This window comes from Aspergillus chevalieri, chromosome 3, assembly GCF_016861735.1.
Source record: "Aspergillus chevalieri M1 DNA, chromosome 3, nearly complete sequence".
NCBI classification, from domain to species: Eukaryota; Fungi; Ascomycota; class Eurotiomycetes; order Eurotiales; family Aspergillaceae; genus Aspergillus; species Aspergillus chevalieri.
The window spans coordinates 1,227,309-1,245,431 of NC_057364.1; the positions used below are offsets into that span (position 1 = coordinate 1,227,309).

Below are 18,123 nucleotides of genomic sequence, written 5' to 3' on the forward strand. Positions count from 1 at the left end.
CCCGCTTCATCTCTGCGACCAAGACCATGTTGTGTATGAACCAAGCCCGTTTGTTCATAAGTAATCTAGAGCTCTCCCTCTCTCGCCGGGACTGAGCATACGAAGATGGTTTTTGGACTTTCCTTGTTTACCCTTGCTTTTTATTGGGACAAGAGTGGTGTGTCCTTTGGTATCTGCATCCTGGAAGCATATGACATGAATGGCGTGAGCGCCCCGTTTGCCGTCTTAGGACTGTTGTGGACTCAGCCTGTGTGAGGGTAATAATTGTAGGTTATGGAAGGGTGTTTAAACACTTCACAGACATGCTGTTTCCCTTGCAGGCTCCAAGTCTCATAACCTTCTCAATGTCACGTAATATTATATCGATCACCATCAGCAAACCTAACATCACGCCCGAGTCGGCCTCTGCTGTAAATCGACCGAAATCATTGCTTAGAAAACAGGCATGCTGAGTATGAGAGGCTAGTAGACTTTTGGTTTGAGGAAGGTCATTTCTAAAAATCGCGCGGCGGTGCACTTTGTCAACCAAGGATACCAGCCATTCAAAATGGGCGCAATGCTCTTTGCTGCCGTATGATTAACTCCTCATAGCAAGTGTGAGGATTCTCAGAATCTTTGACATAGATCTGGTAGGTTTTCGCTGCATGGTTTTTGATTAGGCTCCCAATTGATATTGGTGCCCCAGGTCAAATGACCGCAATGAAACCGCGAGTTTCTCGGAGAAATTGTGAGCGCAGATGAGATGCAGGGAACTCGACTAACAAGCGACGCGAAAGCGGAAGACAATCCGCCAATTTTTCACAAATATATCAGTATTAGCCGTTGTTGAGGTAAATACCGTCCTAATCCCTTTCTTATCAACAGCGGTGCCGCTGGTTGAAGCCGTTTAAAGAAGTTCGCTACCTTGGCCATCGTTTGATATACTTAGTAGACTTGTAAGTAACAAGGACGGCCCCTAACTCGTCTTACACCACTCATATTATAGTGTGTCGACGAGCTGATCGGGGTGATGCGTAACACCTTCTTGTGGTGTCACCTTCAGGGATTGAGTCAACCACCTCGTACTGGTCGGCTTTCCTGGTCTGAATCCACCAGTGGTACTTGCCCCTTGGCTGGAATCAGCAAATATTCTTCAACAACCGTTCACCTTCTTGTGAACACTCTATTGCTTATTTCATAGAAGGGACTCTGAAATCGACCCCGGCCTTCTGGTCCCTCCAGTCCGCTCCGCTTCCTCTTCATTGAGTAAAGCTTGAAACTTGCGTTTGCATCCGAGCAGTTGATTCTTTTCCTTGGGGATCATCACTTTCTGTCGTGCATTCTTTATACATGTTGTATATCTTTCTGTCATTCTGGCAAAGAAAGATTGATATATTTGCGGTGCAACATGTCGACATTTGGAGTTTCTCAATTCCATATATGGGTATTTCCAGGGGAAGTATGTCTTGCCGTGAATTCCTCTTGTGATTAAATAGACACCAGTCCACTCTCGCAAACAGGCTAGGAATTCCCAGCACGCAAAGCACGATAGCTTGGACACGCCTATGTATGGTAGAGGAAGTGGGCCCTTGAGTCTCGGCTGTAGGGAATGGAGTACCACGGCGCATTTACAGTGAATTGGAGCCAGAATATCATTTCTGCTGTGAAAGTTATTAGCGATTCCGGGTCTTTCATCATTCAGGAGTAATGCATTGCAGCTGCGAAGGGCTGTAGAGCTGATTGTTGTCCATTCCTCTGCTAGCTGAAGTATACTCGGGCGGTGAATGTTTGCGACACGTTCAATCTCAAAGGTTTGTTCTGCAAAAAACAAGCGTCAAAGCTTGGGTGCGGCTGCAAATCATTCCAATTCCTCAACTGAGCAGGGGGGAAACTATCTTATTCAGGTACCCGATGAGTGGGAAATCTTGAAGAGATATTAGCACTGCGTATTCAAGATGGAAGAAGCCTTACATACTAAGATGGTTTGTATCAAGTTTCTCTTGATAAATGCGTGTTCTTGAAATGGTCCTTCAACAAGTGCGTCAAACGTAATGCACAGGTCCTGGAACTGTGCGTTGTTGGCCGACAGTGCCTGTCATGATCGAACCACAGCTTCATAGATATACACATTTCATATATTTCTTTTAGCTCCTGCACTATTTCGTACTTATATCCACAGGAGGGGACATTATGAATCTGCCAAAGGCATGAGATCTCGAATCCATTGCCCCATACATTTTCGTAAGTCGCCGCTAGATTCCAGGAACGAGAATCTGTACACAGCAAATTCAAAGTCATGGATGTCACTTGCCATTTCAACAGGGAGTTCTTCATCAGAATCAGCTTGATAAATATGATAGCCCGCTGCGAGTTTCTGGTGGTGCCATATAGCATTGACATGACGGACATCCTCATTAGATGCAGCATTGTTACTTGCCAACATCAGAATCACGTTCTGTTCGTCAGTCTGAATTCCGGCGGCTATAGTCTCCCCGTTGACTGGTCCTACGAGGACATTTGCCAGTGCATTCAGTATGGGTAATGCTCTTTGGGCTTTTATGTTGTTGACTGTTAGACCCGCGTCTTTGGGCGGGATCTTGTAGTCTTGGGGTGTCGTCGACTTCGCTTATCATCGCAATCAATGGTTCGCCATCCATTTTGCTAGCTTGAGGAGAGAGACCAAGTATGTAGTTAGCTCATACTGCTTGAGCCTGAGAGACTAAAGCGGTTTTCAGTATGAATGTGTCATCAACAGTGCATCAGATGCCAAAAGCAGCATGCTGCAGGCCATAGTCCCTGAATTCACCTCTCATCCTCAAAGAGCTACACCTTCTCCCACAACCAAAAAACCTCACTTTGAATAGTTAATAATAGATAAGAGGATTGTTCTTGTTCCAATTTTAAGGCACATCTCTAGTTGGTTACTTGATTGTTGTACATTTTGAAATCCCGATGTCGGGCATCTTGTATTATCAAATGATGTCTTCTGCTAGCGAAAGCAGTGAATAAGACAGCAAAGACTCTATAAAATCTGGAAATATGCAACGTTCCAAAGCAGTAAAAAAAAAAAAGAAAGAAAAGTAGGCAACCAAATATACATGAAGAATATGGAAGCATGTGTAGGAAAAGGAGAAAGTCAACGCCTGGCAGGTTGACAATGATCCACACAACACCAAAATCAAAGGTGAAAAGAGCCCAAACGTGTTCGCGCCTTGCGCCTTGCTATAATTCAGAGCACAGAAGGACAAGGCAAAAATGAGAGAAAAAGGAAGGAAACGAAACACGAAGTCATCTATGTCGAGTCTATACTCCCTTTTATCACCCTCTAGTCGTCATTATCAGAATCCATCTCATCCTCAATAGATTTCTTCTTCTGCTCCTCTCTCATCTCTCGAAATGAACTCCAGCTGAGAAGGAAGAATGCGACGATAATTAAAAGACCACCAATGATTGAAGCGAGGGAGAGGGGCTCTCCGGTGCGCATCCAATCGACAATTGCGACAAGGAAGATAGTGAGGAGAGCCGCAACGGAAGAGAGAACCGGCGATGTGAGGGAAATGAGCACCAAGAAAGAACCGGAAAATGCTGTCATATCGTCAGCATCGCGAATCTCAAGAAAGATAAGGTGAGAACTTACTAGCATTGGAAATGATAGAAACCATGACCATCCAGCCAACCTCGCCTGTGGGCCATTCGAATCTCTCCCAGCCCAAGACGTGCAAAATAGGCAAGGGAATCCACAGAACGAACACAGTGAAGCTCGCAAACAGACTAGCAAAGGTGTTGGCAAAAATCATGCTGCGCACCGGGTTGGTACCCTCTGGGGGACACGCATATCGCTTATACAGCACTTCATACAGGCCATACAGCACACTTCCGATGCCAATGAGAACATTGCCTAGCAGCCGGTGCTCAGCCTCATCTTTCGCTTGTCCAATCGTGCCATCCGGTGTATCCTTCGCCTCATGCTCATCCGGGCCATACGCGACGATAAGAACACCAATAATCGCAACTCCAACCGAGAGCACCTTGTCCCACCGCAATTTATCTTTCAAAATAGGGATAGAAAAGGCGTATGCGAAGAAAGCAGAGCAGTTGTAGATCGCCGTCAAATCGCTTGCCGTAGTCAGGTTGACTGCGACGTACCATGAGCCGCCGGCGATGGTAAGAGCAGTGGTGACGAATGCCGTTGTTCTGAGCAGGTAGGGAATGATAGATCGGTTGTAGTGAGGATTGGGGTGTAGTTCTTGAAATTCGGCCATCATCGCTGTGGTCCGGATCTGGTAAACATGACGTCGCCAGAACGCATCCCACGAGAGCTTCCGTTTCTGTAGTCGGAGAATAACGAGCTGAATTGGCCAAATGACAATCCAGGAGCCGTGCGTAAGGTATCTTTTCCCGTGTGAGTATATACCCGTTCCCTCAATAATACTGATTATTCCAACTTACAGCATAAGGTACGGCTTATCATATTTCAAATCATGCTGAATATAAACCGCCGCCTCGGTCTGCGCGACGAAGCTAACCAAACTCAAGACCAAGAATATCGCTGCGATGATATATTTCCGACGAGTAGCCATGTCCGCTTCATGACCTGGGCTTTCCGTTCGAATGGACGCATGGTGCAGCATAGGCCTGCCTTCGACGTCGCCATGGCCACTGGAATTGGATGATCGACCGCGGCGCTCCTCCTTGAGTAATGGGTGATGCGAATGACCGTCGACGGGGCGGTATGAGGGTGGGCGACTGGTAACCATTTCGTCGTCAGAATCGTGGTCGTGCGCGGGACCTGCGTTATCCCCTGAGCTCAACAGATGTGAGCGATCTGAATCCATCTTGAGTTAATCCCCCTTTTTTCTTATATATAAAAATGTGAAAGGATATGAACCTTGTAGTCCAATTTAATCCTCAATTGAGTGTTAGATGAATAGATAAGTGGTGGTTATGGTTGGGGGAGGCGAGTGTTATCGGGAAAGGGTGGAATGTGGAGAAAGCGAAGTAGCATCCATGCAGCGGTACTTGAACATAGAAAGAGGCGATGCTTGAGAACGGCAAAAAGAATTCGTTTTGCTCAATAGATAAGTAAGCTGTGGATGCCTGGGAAATGCAAATAATATGTACTGTAAAGAAAGGAAGAGCAAGAGAAAGGCTGTGATGCTGCTGCGGCCACGTCTGCCAAGAATAGCAGTAACCAGCAACAGGACGAGGATACACGGTCCAGCCGCAACAAGGCACCCTTTAGAGCAGGGATCTAGCAGAGAGATAGTGAAGAAGTGAAAAGAATAGTCAGAGTAATGAGTTGGACTATCAAATATTTAAAAAGAAAAAAAAAAAAGAGAGAGAAAGCAATGACAGGAAAAAGCTGTCAGGGTGCGGAGAGCGACACCGTCGAAGAACTCCAGAAGAAAAGAATACGCGGGCGACAACTGAGGCACCGCTCGCGCTAGTCTACTTTCAGCTAGTGGCGACCCGTTCTGCACGTGAGACAGGTGAGACCGCTTTCCGAATACGAGCTAAGTTCTCCGTTAATTTGCCCAATGCAGCAAGAAGACACCTGGCCCGAGATGGAGAAGTCCACGCAATCTCTGGGTTGGCATGACTAACACCTGCAAATTTGTGCACAAAACCCATTCCTGTTATGTAGTACTGGATTCTCGCTTTCTGGGCGTGTTGGATATGCCTGGGAGAGCCTAGTATGTAACCCTGTAAGGCGGTGTCAGTTCTCCAGCCTCCTTGGCGTTACGTGAGCTGCTATGCTCTGGAAGACCGCCCAGTATACTCAATGCGCTTAGTATATTAAAATCCCAAGACTACTTTATACGAAGTAATTAATCAGTATCTTTTGCGCGAACATACGTAGTACAGCTTGACTTGTATGTAACCCGTTCCTAAATGCTACCCCTGTGCTACGTGAACCCCACTGTTTACTCCCTGCCGTTCCCAGATACTATTCCCGATCTGCACTAGCCCAAAAGAGCTTATCCGGATAACAGCCAATTAAGTTACAGCTATCCGTCATAGCGGGTCGCCTGCAGCCATTGTGCACAGTACTGAGCACATATTCTGCAGTAGTAATGCTGGATCAAAGCAAAAACAATTTTGATCTATTATACTATACAAGTCCATCCCGAACGTTATTAAGTCCCAACGCCGTATCAGGATCCAAATCGTATCTCATAGAAAATAAAAACAAATACATCTAATCTTTTTCTATCTCAAATACGCTGAAAGCCTCTTTCTTTCTTGTTTATCCCTCATCTCCGCCAGAGCAGGGTCGACAAGGAGCTTTCCAGATACTGTTCCTCTCAGCGTGCCCACAGACACAAGCATCCAAAGAATGACGACACACAGTGAAAGTATCTAGATGTTTCGGTTAGCAAAGACGTTCTTGTGGGGTCCATTTGTTTGTTGGCATACCGTTCCAACGACTTTGAAGAATGAAGAATCCATCTCCAATCCGAGCTGACAGGTGGCGAGGGCATATGCTCCCAGCGGGAAAGTAAATCCCCACCAACCAATGTTGAAGGGAAACTTCTTGCATCGCAGAATCGACGCGGATGCGAAGAAGAGCCACACCAATCCAAATGCCCAGAAGACAAGTGCGGTCATAAACCCCATGGCGTACACAGTGGGAATGACAGACTTATCGAGGAGGAAACTAGTCTTGGCGAATGTGTCTTTTGCAGTAAGTCCAAGTTTCAAGGCGCTAGACGCAAAAGCTAGAGTCAGTCATACCGTTCTTGTAAGGTCGGTGGCGGGCATAAGACTTACGAGAAAGCGCCAGATCCCAGAGGACCCATTGGCAGGAAGACGCTCACAATGGTCTCCTTCGGGGGAAGCTTATGGATCGTGAGCCGTTGGAAGTAGATGACAAACACCATTAATGACAGAGGAACTCCGATTCCCCATAGGATATAGCTTGCGATAATTACCCCGAATGCTTGGTTCGAGTCCGGAAGAACTTGGGCGACAATGCCGCCAGTCCCAGAAGCAACGACGCAAGTGACAATCGGCATGAGCCAAACGGCTGTCATGGTCGAAAGGTGTGTATCCTTGTTGGACAACATGCTATAGCACGGTCAGTTTAAGGTCTTCATCAAGAGGGTGATACTCCGGGGACGCACAGCGAAAATGGCAATGACAGAGCGCACATAACCGAAATGGCAGCGTCAAGACACCATAATGCCAATCCAAAGTCTGCAGCCCATGTTCCCCAAGCCGGCACACACACAAGACAAAACATGTTGACGATAGTAGCGAGACCCATCGGGAAAGCGCCAAGGAACATCGCTTGCACAGGATGGAAGATGACAGCTTTGATCGTTTTGGGATACATGGTGTATCGGGTTACGCTGAGTATGCATCCAGCTATGAAAAGAAAGACGTTAAGAGCAAAGATCACAATCGAGATCCATCTCAGCCAGTGGCCATTGTAAGGAAGGATGTTGAGGAGTATCGAAACGATGCCAGTTCCCATAATCACGGAGAACCACCTATTCAGCTCACGTCTTGTTAGCTTTTATCGAAAATCCTGATGGATGAGGGTGGCATACGAAGGTGTGAAATTTTGAACCATTCGTCTCCATCCCGGGTCTTTGACCCCATGGTTGAACTGCCCCGACTGGACACGAGCTTCATAAGTCACCTCTGGCTGGTACCAGGATGCCCTGTTGTCGGCATGGTAATCATCTCGTAATGTCTCATTGCTGAGGGCGAAGTGGACGTCTCTGACGGTGACTGTGTTCCCACTGTTCACAGTGAGAGAGGAGGGCGGCGGTGTCAGGCGAGAAGGCGTTACTTTCAGCTCCTTCTCCTCGCTTATCGGCAAAATATGGTCCTCACCCATTATCGAAGCAGGGTCGGCGAGTTGGAAGGAAGGTTAGTACACAGCGAAAAGAAGATTTGCTATAGAACAATGAAGAATTGTCCTTCTCTTCGCCGGCACTTTTATCTTGTTTTTCCCCTTCTTCCTGATATTTGAAGAAGAAAGAAAAGAGAAAGAAGCCCGACAGTCCGTTGCATTTCTGTAAAAGATGGATCGGCCCAGGGGTACGGAGAAAGTTTGCGGGCACGACCAAACGACGTGTGCTCTCCGTTATTGGTATCGACAAATCTATGGTACCAGACGGCGATTGATTCGGAGACGGTTCCTGCATTATGGAGCCATTGCCCTGGAACCGACCCAACCGCAGAGCTTGATACTCCCCGAAGCTCAAAACTATTGTTTTTGATTCCACAGAGCAAAGCCCTTCGGAGCAAACCTAGTTTCCGGGATACGGGATCGGCTCCGCTATTGGTGATAATAGGGTTAAACCAGAGAGTCTGTCGCCGAAAAGTCCAATTTTAATCTCCACGGGGGGAACTCTAAACGGAGAGTATTCCGAGTAAGTCACCCTATCAAACCGGTCAATAGCTGGCTGTCCATTATTCACCAGCTTCTTTTTCTGTGCTCTGCCCGGTTGCTTCTTCCGTTAGACCGTATTATTGAAATTTTTTTTTGTCTCACTTGGTCCGAGCGGAGATCTAAAGTTGTTGATCAAAGTTTGCCGGTTCGTTGTTCGTCTAGTTTCCAGGAAGTACAATAACTAATGAGATAATGAGATGCATCCTGCGGGCACAGTACTAAAAGTAAAAACGTGCGATCTCCTGCGATACTCTGCACGAGTGTAAGGAATGTGTTTGGAAAGAAAAGCTAAGAACCGGTCTGAACATTGTGTTTCCAAATACTATTGCAAGCTGACAATGGAATCACACTCAAAGTTGAGAACAATCCTAGTTCTGCGATCGCCAGTTTCCAGTTCAGGATCTTGCATCAAACGTATCGTAGGTGTACTTCAATTCAAGATGCCAATAATTCGGGGCGGTGGGTTTCGCAACCAACCACGCCTTATCCAATGCTTCGACTACCTCCTCGGGCAACGGGCCTTTTTGAATGTCTCGAAGGTTGCTTTCCAACTGTTCAAAGCTACTCACGCCAAGGATAACACCGTCGCGACCGTTGCCATCCATCTTTAGCAGCGAGTGGTGATGGACCCAGCGCAGAGCAGTCTCGGCCATGGTCAATCCATGCTTCTCCACGGCCGGCTCGATAATTCGGAGCGCATCAAAGGTCGCATCTTTGAAGTAGCGTGACCGGTACAGTGCGCCCGTGGCGGACTGGTCACTGTACCGTCCCTCCGCAGGTACATCCTTAGTCTTGTATTTACCAGACAGGATACCACCAGCAAGAGGGTTGTAAATGACAATGTCAATCCCGTAACGTCTACAAGCATGCACGAGTTCGGTTTCGATGGAGCGAGCTATGGATTGACGTGCCTTTGGTTAGCGTGGGTCTAATGCAGAAGTCGCTTTGCCCGAGGTTCAACTCAAGATTTGGGACAAACTCACTTATGGCATTGTACATCGCTTGGTAGATGGTCGGACGCACCCAACCCCTCTCGTTGCAGATTGTCACAATCTCAGCGACCTCGAATGCCGTGTAGTTGCTCAATCCCAGTTGCACAAATTTCCCCTCCTTGTGCAACTTATTGACCTCCTCCAAGGTCTCCGTGAAGGGCACGGACCGATCGGGGGCATGCAGGTAAAAAATGTCGACCTGATCGGTCTGCAGCTCCTTCAGGGAAACCTCCACGTTCTCCCGAAGGATGTTCGCCTTGTGATCCCCGGGTGTCTTCGGGTACCACTTGGTGGCCAGCGTTAGGCCGCGTTCTTTCCATTTGGCCTGGGCCGTGAAGGCTTCTTGCTCGCCTGCTACGTATAACCGAGCAGTATCGACTTCATTGAAACCTTGCTGTTGGAAATAATCGAGGCACTTGTCGAGCGACGATAGGCGGGCACCCTTGGACTCGGTTCCCTCCGGACCAAATGTCATCAATCCCAGGATCGCCCTGGGAACGGGATTCTGCGCGATCAATGGCATTATCTTCTCTCTCTCTCTCTCTATCTCTTTTTTTTTTTCTTTTCTTTTTTGTGTGTGGTCAGTAAATTGACTGTAGAAAAAAAAATTATTATTCTAAGAACGTCCAAGGTTTGTGTTAAGTAAGTCGGGGTTTGGAGCAATAGCGGGGCAGATATGCTGTCATGGGGGTATTCCGGAGTAGTAGTCGGCAATAGAAGCACTCGTCTAATGGAAGTGTTGCATTGATAGAATTGATATTTCTATTCTCCAGGATCTTTCAAGGTGCCTACAGAGGTGCACTATTCACTATTCATTGAGATGGCGCAGGAAGATAGAAGAAAACCAGGAAGATCAAAGATATAAAAAGCACAAGTTACCACTCCATATTAGGCCACATGCTGGATGTTAATAGAACACTACTAAAAAGAAAAGGTCTCCATCGAAAAAGGGGCGAGCATTGATATGATGCCAGTTGAATGCTAAAGTAAACGTCACGCCGAGATAGTCAAGCAATGGTGTCGGCGGCGAGAAGAAAATAAATCTTCGAACAGCTTCAATGAGAGCGGCGACAAACACAGCTCCATCATGGCAAACCAGCCTCAATTCTCGATCCTGGTGATCAACCCCAACACTTCAACTTCTATGACAGAAGCCTTGAAACCTATCCTTGAAAGCCTTCGATATTCAGATATCCACTTCGACTATTTCACAGCACCGTCGACAGAATCCGTGACTCTCGACCAACGCACCATCCACGGCATCTCTAGCATCAATTCCGGGGAAGATTCAGTGGCTTCAGCTTTACACTGCAGGTTGTTTGTCGAGCCTCTTGTGTCTAAATACGATGGCTTCCTAGTGGCTTGCTACTCAGCCCACCCGCTCGTGGGCATGCTGAAAGAGGCTATCCAAAAATATGAAGAAACACAACCCACGGGCCCGCGGAAATACGTGACGGGTATATTCGAAGCCAGCATCGTCACATCCTTGTCCTTGATCAGCTCATTCCAAATGATTGGAGAGCCAGGTCTCCACAAAGCCCAGGCCCCAGATACGTTCGGAATCGTATCGACGGGCAACACCTGGGAAACTGAGCTCAGCTATGCAGTCAAGGACATGCTCATCAGCTCCGGAAGTGACATTAAGGCCTCGAATATGCGCTTTGCCGGCGTAGCCACTACGGGTCTTACTGCCGTTGAGCTTCATACCACCCCGCCTGAAGAGGTGAGACGGAGGATCAGCGATGCAACGGAGCGACTTCTTCAGGGTACTTCAGCGCCTGTCAGTGCAATCTGTATGGGATGCGCTGGTATGGCTGGCATGGACGAGGCTGTGCGAGAGGGCTGTGTTAAAGCTTATGGCAAGCAGCAAGGGAATCGTGTGAGGATTGTGGATGGTGTAGTGGCCGGGGCTGGGATGTTGGTGACAGCTTGTAAAGCGGGATTCTAGCCATGGTGGACTATTATAGAAATAGTGGGTGTACATAAATCATTAAAAATGTTATGCAATGCCCATCCGTCCTTTCTAATTCTTGCGTTGCCGTTCAGAAACAAATAACTTGCCGTTGGTATAAGACATCGACACCTGAGGCATAAGTCCCCAAAAAGTTCCCCCGCAGAAACGCGATCCACGCGTCGCTATAACTGACTTCGACTACTGTTGATGGGAAGTGGTCAAGATGCCCAGGTATGTCCGTCATTTCATTATTGGAACTTCCCTGAGCCCCTGGATACCATGCCACCCGTGACTGAGGCTCTATTCCAGCTAACGTTGCTCCTAGAGAAATCATCACGATCCAAGCCGGCCAATGCGGCAACAACGGTATGCCACCACCACGATATCGCACGATGACCGCGCATCGCATTCATTTTGCTGATCGGTTGATACACAGTTGGAAGTAATTTTTGGCAGCAGCTCTGTTTGGAGCATGGAATCAGTCAGGATGGGAACCTAGAAGAATTCGCAACGGAGGGAAATGATCGCAAGGATGTCTTCTTCTATCAGGTACCTCCAACTGCTGAACTTCTGCTCATATATTTGAATGCTGTGCTGACTGCGACACTCCAGAGTGATGATACCAGATATATCCCTCGAGCGATCCTCCTCGACTTAGAACCCAGGGTACGATTCCCTCCCTCGCGCACCTCCCGCTACCGCAAGATATACCAGGCTAAAACGAACTAGGTGCTCAATGCTATTCAAGCCGGTCCCTACCGAAACATATACAACCCCGAGAACTTCTTCATCGGACAACAGGGTATCGGAGCCGGGAACAACTGGGGAGCTGGATACTCCGCAGGCGAGACGGTGCATGAAGAGGTATTCGACATGATCGATCGGGAAGCGGATGGTAGCGATTCGTTAGAGGTAGGAGGATATGGAAAGACTTGGATTCAACTGCTGCAGGCTCACATACGGGTAACAGGGTTTCATGTTCCTGCATTCGATTGCTGGAGGTACAGGATCGGGTATGGGAAGTTACATTTTGGAGCGGATGAACGATCGATTTCCCAAGAAGTTGATTCAGACTTATTCCGTGTTCCCCGATACGCAAGCTGCAGATGTCGTGGTCAATCCGTATAACAGTATTCTGACTATGCGACGGTTAACGCAGAATGCGGACTCGGTGGTAAGGCTCCATTTGCTTCTAGTCTATGAACCAAGCTAAAACGCTTGTTTAGGTGGTTTTGGATAACGGCGCTCTATCGAGAATTGTTGCAGACAGACTGCACGTACAAGAACCATCATTCCATCAGACAAACCAGCTGGTGGGTATTACTTTTACCACAGGTTCGACAGTAAGCTGACAATTGTAGGTCTCTACTGTCATGTCGGCTTCTACTACAACACTCCGATACCCTGGCTACATGCACAATGACCTGGCTGGAATCCTCGCCTCGCTTATTCCGACACCACGCAGCCATTTCCTGATCACATCATACACTCCGTTTACTGGAGACAACATCGAGCAGGCCAAGACAGTTCGCAAAACGACCGTTCTGGACGTGATGCGTCGCCTCTTGCAGCCGAAGAACCGGATGGTCTCTATCAATCCCAGCAAATCGAGTTGCTACATGAGCATTCTCAACATCATCCAAGGCGAAGCGGACCCGACGGACGTGCACAAGTCGCTGCTGCGGATCCGTGAGCGCCGACTTGCGTCTTTTATCCCATGGGGTCCTGCTAGCATCCAAGTGGCGCTAACGAAGAAGTCACCGTACTTACAGAACACCCACCGAGTCAGTGGACTGATGCTGGCGAATCACACTTCGGTGGCGACATTATTCAAGCGGATTGTGCAGCAGTACGATCGGCTGCGAAAGCGTAACGCTTTCCTGGAGCAGTACAAGAAGGAAAGCCCGTTTTCTGATGGGCTGGGAGAATTTGACGAAGCGCGCTCTGTGGTGATGGACCTTATTGGCGAATACGAGGCGGCAGAACGGGAGGATTACCTGGATCCAGATGCGGGTAAGGAGAAGGAGATGGGCGTTTAACCATGATCTTCGCTTGTTATGAATTTCCTATTTTGATGTCGCTGCTATATCTCATGGTCTGGTGTATCTCGGCGTTTCTCATTTCATTTTTCTTCCTCCTAATACCAAAAGACATGACACGTAGGAATTGGATTATTGTTACATGGATAAACGTTCCAATGGCGAATCCGTCGGAATCCCAACATGTCAGTGCACTGCGTCCGCCGCTGCCGATGCTTATCGGTGTGAAACCACCTGCATCGAGAACACATATCCCTCTACGGACGAATGCTGTTGAGTTGCCCAGTCAGTTGCCACGTCTATCCGTAGATTATTTGCTGTCCACCGCTGCCAACTGTCGGAGAAGTTGCCTACATCACGGAGTTTCTTCAGGTCGAATAAGAACAAACCCCCGAAGGCACGGACGTCGAGGCGATCGTGAAACGGTCGACGGAGATCAATGGGAAAAAAAGGAAATTAAGGGATGGATATCCCGGCGTGTATCTCATCGTCCCGTTTAATTTTCAATTAGCGTAGTCTAGCTGAAGTCGTATACGCCGGAGCATGTATCCGTATGCTGTAGACCTGTAGACCATACTTACTACAGACCACTCCGTACACTACTGCAGAGTACATGTACATCTCAGTGGAGATGGAGATGGATGATCACTGCTGCCCAAGTGAGGGGTTGACGGCGCATGATTCGCAGAATGAGGCAGAAGTTAGTTGCCTTGTTTTTTTCCGCGTCCTAGCACCGCGGCTATTGGTTATTATTTGCTTGGTCTCTGCCAATTATTAATGATTCCTGAGGCATATATTAACCTTATAGGGGAACACTGCTATTCTTAGCACAATAGCCTAAGCGTCGACATTATCTAGTACAAGTACGTGCTCTGGGCGGCTTTTGAAGGATTGGGATAACTCGCTCAACCAGGTCAGAGATGCTAGATGATCGTTCTCCTGGTCACAGGCATTATCAGCGATTTGTCACATCAGTTGACACCAATGTGCTTCTGATACGTGGTGGCATGTTGGCGTTTGGTCTTGACAGAGAATGAATCTCTGGTATACAGCAAGTAAACGCTTGATAACTCGCCACAAGAGATATGACCGATGAGTACGAACTACCAGAACAGACATGAATCAATGTTTAAAAGTGATTGTATAATATCACGTGATTCAATTCCTATCCCTGCAGGTATCCCGACAAACGCCAGCAAAACAAGCCCTGGTTTCAAGGATCATTGTCCTGCAAACAACATGGTCAATTGGGTCCCCAGACAGGCTCTTCCCTGTACTCCGTAAATCCCCAATAAATGCCCAAAAAACTCGAAGCTTCGATGGTCCGCCTTAGATAAGCAGGATTGCCTCCACGCTGGGAATTGGAATTGGAGATGGCGCCGTGACTCAGCGGCTTCATACTACGTACCACTATATATGCTCCCTGCTGGATCCGAACCGTGGCTGCCTCTCTTTCTTCTCTTTCGTTTCCCTTCACTGCCACGTTCAATTGGCTTTCTTCTTCCATTCTTCTTCTTGTTCGTTCTGAAGAGTTTTTCTTTCATTGTCGCCTCCTTTCTTTTGCCTTCCCGTTGCTTCCGATCATCGGGTGTTGCCAGAGTATATATAAAGTTGCTCCCTTTTATCTATCTCACCGCAACCGTCCTCCTGATCCTCTCTCCTGATCCTCCTCCTTCATTCCTTGACTCCTCTTCTGGCTCCTCCTGAGTAGGACGTCTTATATCCCTCTCTACGACTAGCACTACCACTCTTCAAATAATCCCTCTTCCTCCCCGGTAGGCTTGAATCCCTTATCTTCCGCCTCTCCTCACGAACCGGACCGGAATCGTCTTATCGCCTCCGCACCAGCTGGCGCTCACCGCCTCACCCACCTCTCTCTCGTCTCGCCACCGAAACCAATTCACAATGCCTCCTCGCAAGCCCAGATGCTCCTTCAAGGAGTGCAAGGAACAAGCTCAGCGCATTGTCGGAGACTGCAGCTTCTGCAACGGCCACTTCTGCTCCAAGCATCGCATGCTCGAAGCCCACTCCTGCTCCGGTCTGGAAGACTGCAAGAAGGAGTCCCACGCCCGCAATGCCGATAAGTTGAACAGCGAGCGCACACAGGTTATCAAGGGTGTATGACGGGATTACATCTACACTACTACAACAATCTCGGCGCATTTCGATTGCATTTACTTGCCCATTTTTATCCGACGTTGAGTTAGCGCGGTGTTATTTACAACTTTTACTTTTACGATGTCTTCCCTATCGGCAGGGTGGTGTCTCGTTTCGGGAGCGACATGGTTTACAATGATTTTGGGTTGGGGTGGTTTTTCGTTATTTGTTTATTATCCACTTATTTTCCCGGGGTATTATACGCATGGCGTTACTATATGGAGTTTGACGTTCTATCTTGAATCGATATCTTTACAACAGAAGTTTCCAACTGAATAATGTGATTCTATACTCATATCCGCTCATCGCATACTCTGTGTAGTCAAACTCGTGTAACTATTCCCGGAAGCCGGATGACCTGCTGAGATGTAACCCTTGTCCGCCTGTTGTTCTATGTCTCGGACGTATTGCAGCTCGCGACTGATGGTAATTTGCAACTTGAAATCGATTCATTTGCGATTGCACAATATCAAACCCAACAAACTCCGTAACAAACAGAACTTGCCCAACAAACCCAGCACTCCGTGCAAAACAAGGAAAGCATCTCGATCTCAACCGGGACCAATTTTCGGCCTAAGGCGTCGTCAGCTACCAGCCCATGGATTTGTGTCAGAAAAACCAAGACATACATATCATGGTGTTCAGTCAATCCACTGAGGTACTTGTTTAACTCTTCAACCCGTTCCTTGTGCGTCTTGTACCCATTGCGCTTCAGTCGTTCTTGGAGCTATTTGTCAATCAGCGTCTGTCAAACATAGAACAAAAAAATGGGACAAAAAGCTAAACATACCCTCTTCCTCCTCACTTCTTCATACTTCCTCTCCGTCTCAGTCTTCCCAACACCAACCGTCCCCGTCTCCGACCCATACTCATCCCTTCTGCCCTTCTCGCCACCGTCCTCCGGCGTAGTCCCCTCAGTCGGAACAACCTCACTACCGGAAGCAGCACCAGCAGCCTCCTTCTCCTTCTTCTTCGCCTTTTTCGCTTTCTTCTTCTCCACCCGGCCGTCGCCCACTTTACTCCCTTTGAGTTTGAGTTTGCCGCCCCCGCCGGTTGAATATTCGTCCCCCGGGGGCATTTTGGGTTTTGCCTGAAAATCGGGTGCTCCGCGATGTGCGTGGACGTAAGGGATTTACAAGACGATTTGGGATTTGCTTATTTTTCTTTTGGGCTCCTTGTGATTATTACAGAAAAGATGATTGGGTGTATTCAAGATCTTGTCTGTTCGTATGTATGGGGAAGTTTGCATGCAGAGTTGCTCGAGCCGTTCCGCGGTTGATGGCACGTGATTTTCCTTATTTGGAATGACGCTAACCGTATTTGGGTGTATGTCCAGAACGACGGATTCTTTTGTAAAGATGACTCCGTTGGAGACTGTTCACAAATAGCTATGCTCCCTTTTCCTTCTCAGATACGCCACGTAGGGTAAGTTAAGAAGCTCAATACAGATTTCTTAGGCCAACTCATTCCTCTTTTGCTATGTGAATGATGACGGTGCTTCATTGATAGCGAGCAATGGACAATAATTGCATGATATGCCCAGGCATTCACTACTGAGTTGACTTTTGGCTTGTGGTAAGATTGACAGCTGTTCAAACAGACATACAAGTTCAATGCTGGAGTTGACGACGACGAAGTTGCAAATTGCTTTTGATTATCTATACTGTGCCAGATTTGGCATAGTCCTGCTGCAAAAGTAAGATTCCTAGAAAAAGGAAAATGTCAATGCCTTTTCCAGTCCAAAGCAATAATTTAGACGTAGGCTGTCTCCCGTCTTCCATAATCAGCGGCTGAACAATGGCCCATTGTTATACCCATGATGAAGCGGGAATACTCATTCATTCTTTGACACCTTGATAGAGTAACAGTTTCCAGAGTACAATACAAACCAGTCTTCTACTTTACGCATCCATCTATGAATCCCCACGTTCCCATGTATCTCCCACCAAAACCAACCCTAACAGGCAAACAATGCCCTTTTTTTTAAGAACCCTCTTTCTCCACATCCAAACCCACTTCCAAGGCCGAGTAGACACCTCCCTAGACCTCCTCAGACTCCTCGAAGCCGCCCTTCTAGCCGTAACTCACGGTCAAGGAACATTCACTCTCTATGAAAAGAACGACCCGACAAAGTTACACCCAACCCTCGGAGACAGTGATGTGATCGTCGACCTCACATACGGGAGTCTGTCGCGGTGTCCAACGGCATCAAATGGACAGGGCTGGATTTGCAATGATGGAGAGGAATTGGTTGAGTTGGCTGACTATTATCTCTTTGAGGAGCTGTGCAATGTGCAGGATAAGGTGAGGAAAGGGAATCGCAAGCCGTTGACGTCGCCGGCGGTGATGATTAATGATCATCGGGGTATGTGAGGGTCTTGTCGTTTTTGCTTTCCTTTTAGATATTGGGAACCTCACTGACTTGTTTTTTTTATGTGTAGATAGTTGGCTGGCTGGGAGGTCAATGAATAGTAAGCTGTAAAGAGAAGATGGTCCCAGATTAGAACTTCATGTTGTACAGGGCGTCAATGTGTGCCCAGCTGGACTGGACTCGAAGGGGATACTGATATTTTGGCTGAGACATTTCTAGTAGGACAG

General features: G+C 47.7%; 8 protein-coding genes across 8 annotated transcripts; 4 read left to right on the forward strand and 4 right to left on the reverse strand.

Annotated features, from left to right (window-relative positions):
- Positions 1-3,304: 3,304 nt before the first annotated feature.
- On the reverse strand, positions 3,305-4,814 carry ACHE_30449A (uncharacterized protein; the record flags this gene model as incomplete). Its single annotated transcript, XM_043277068.1, has 3 exons — positions 3,305-3,564; positions 3,617-4,371; positions 4,429-4,814. 3 exons carry the CDS (start codon positions 4,812-4,814, stop codon positions 3,305-3,307), a joined length of 1,401 nt encoding a protein of 466 aa, XP_043134984.1.
- Positions 4,815-6,189: 1,375 nt separating this feature from the next.
- Positions 6,190-7,825, reverse strand: ACHE_30450A (TDT family transporter; the record flags this gene model as incomplete). Its single annotated transcript, XM_043277069.1, has 5 exons — positions 6,190-6,339; positions 6,397-6,685; positions 6,751-7,047; positions 7,104-7,472; positions 7,533-7,825. 5 exons carry the CDS (start codon positions 7,823-7,825, stop codon positions 6,190-6,192), a joined length of 1,398 nt encoding a protein of 465 aa, XP_043134985.1.
- A 953-nt stretch (positions 7,826-8,778) lies between these two features.
- ACHE_30451A (aldo/keto reductase family protein) lies at positions 8,779-9,898 on the reverse strand (the record flags this gene model as incomplete). The annotated part of the gene is made up of 2 exons (XM_043277070.1): positions 8,779-9,278; positions 9,367-9,898. The coding sequence occupies 2 exons, from the start codon at positions 9,896-9,898 to the stop codon at positions 8,779-8,781; spliced, it is 1,032 nt and encodes a 343-aa protein (XP_043134986.1).
- A 564-nt stretch (positions 9,899-10,462) lies between these two features.
- Positions 10,463-11,323, forward strand: ACHE_30452S (aspartate/glutamate racemase family protein; the record flags this gene model as incomplete). The annotated part of the gene is made up of 1 exon (XM_043277071.1): positions 10,463-11,323. The coding sequence occupies one exon, from the start codon at positions 10,463-10,465 to the stop codon at positions 11,321-11,323; it is 861 nt and encodes a 286-aa protein (XP_043134987.1).
- Positions 11,324-11,552: 229 nt separating this feature from the next.
- Positions 11,553-13,368, forward strand: TUB4 (gamma-tubulin mipA; the record flags this gene model as incomplete). Its single annotated transcript, XM_043277072.1, has 8 exons — positions 11,553-11,560; positions 11,655-11,695; positions 11,766-11,878; positions 11,942-11,995; positions 12,059-12,241; positions 12,300-12,503; positions 12,556-12,642; positions 12,691-13,368. 8 exons carry the CDS (start codon positions 11,553-11,555, stop codon positions 13,366-13,368), a joined length of 1,368 nt encoding a protein of 455 aa, XP_043134988.1.
- A 1,905-nt stretch (positions 13,369-15,273) lies between these two features.
- On the forward strand, positions 15,274-15,492 carry ACHE_30455S (uncharacterized protein; the record flags this gene model as incomplete). The annotated part of the gene is made up of 1 exon (XM_043277073.1): positions 15,274-15,492. One exon carries the CDS (start codon positions 15,274-15,276, stop codon positions 15,490-15,492), a length of 219 nt encoding a protein of 72 aa, XP_043134989.1.
- Positions 15,493-15,994: 502 nt separating this feature from the next.
- On the reverse strand, positions 15,995-16,603 carry ACHE_30454A (DUF1754 domain-containing protein; the record flags this gene model as incomplete). The annotated part of the gene is made up of 2 exons (XM_043277074.1): positions 15,995-16,252; positions 16,316-16,603. 2 exons carry the CDS (start codon positions 16,601-16,603, stop codon positions 15,995-15,997), a joined length of 546 nt encoding a protein of 181 aa, XP_043134990.1.
- Positions 16,604-17,496: 893 nt separating this feature from the next.
- Positions 17,497-17,993, forward strand: ACHE_30456S (uncharacterized protein; the record flags this gene model as incomplete). The annotated part of the gene is made up of 2 exons (XM_043277077.1): positions 17,497-17,890; positions 17,971-17,993. 2 exons carry the CDS (start codon positions 17,497-17,499, stop codon positions 17,991-17,993), a joined length of 417 nt encoding a protein of 138 aa, XP_043134991.1.
- Between the last annotated feature and the right edge of the window lie 130 nt (positions 17,994-18,123).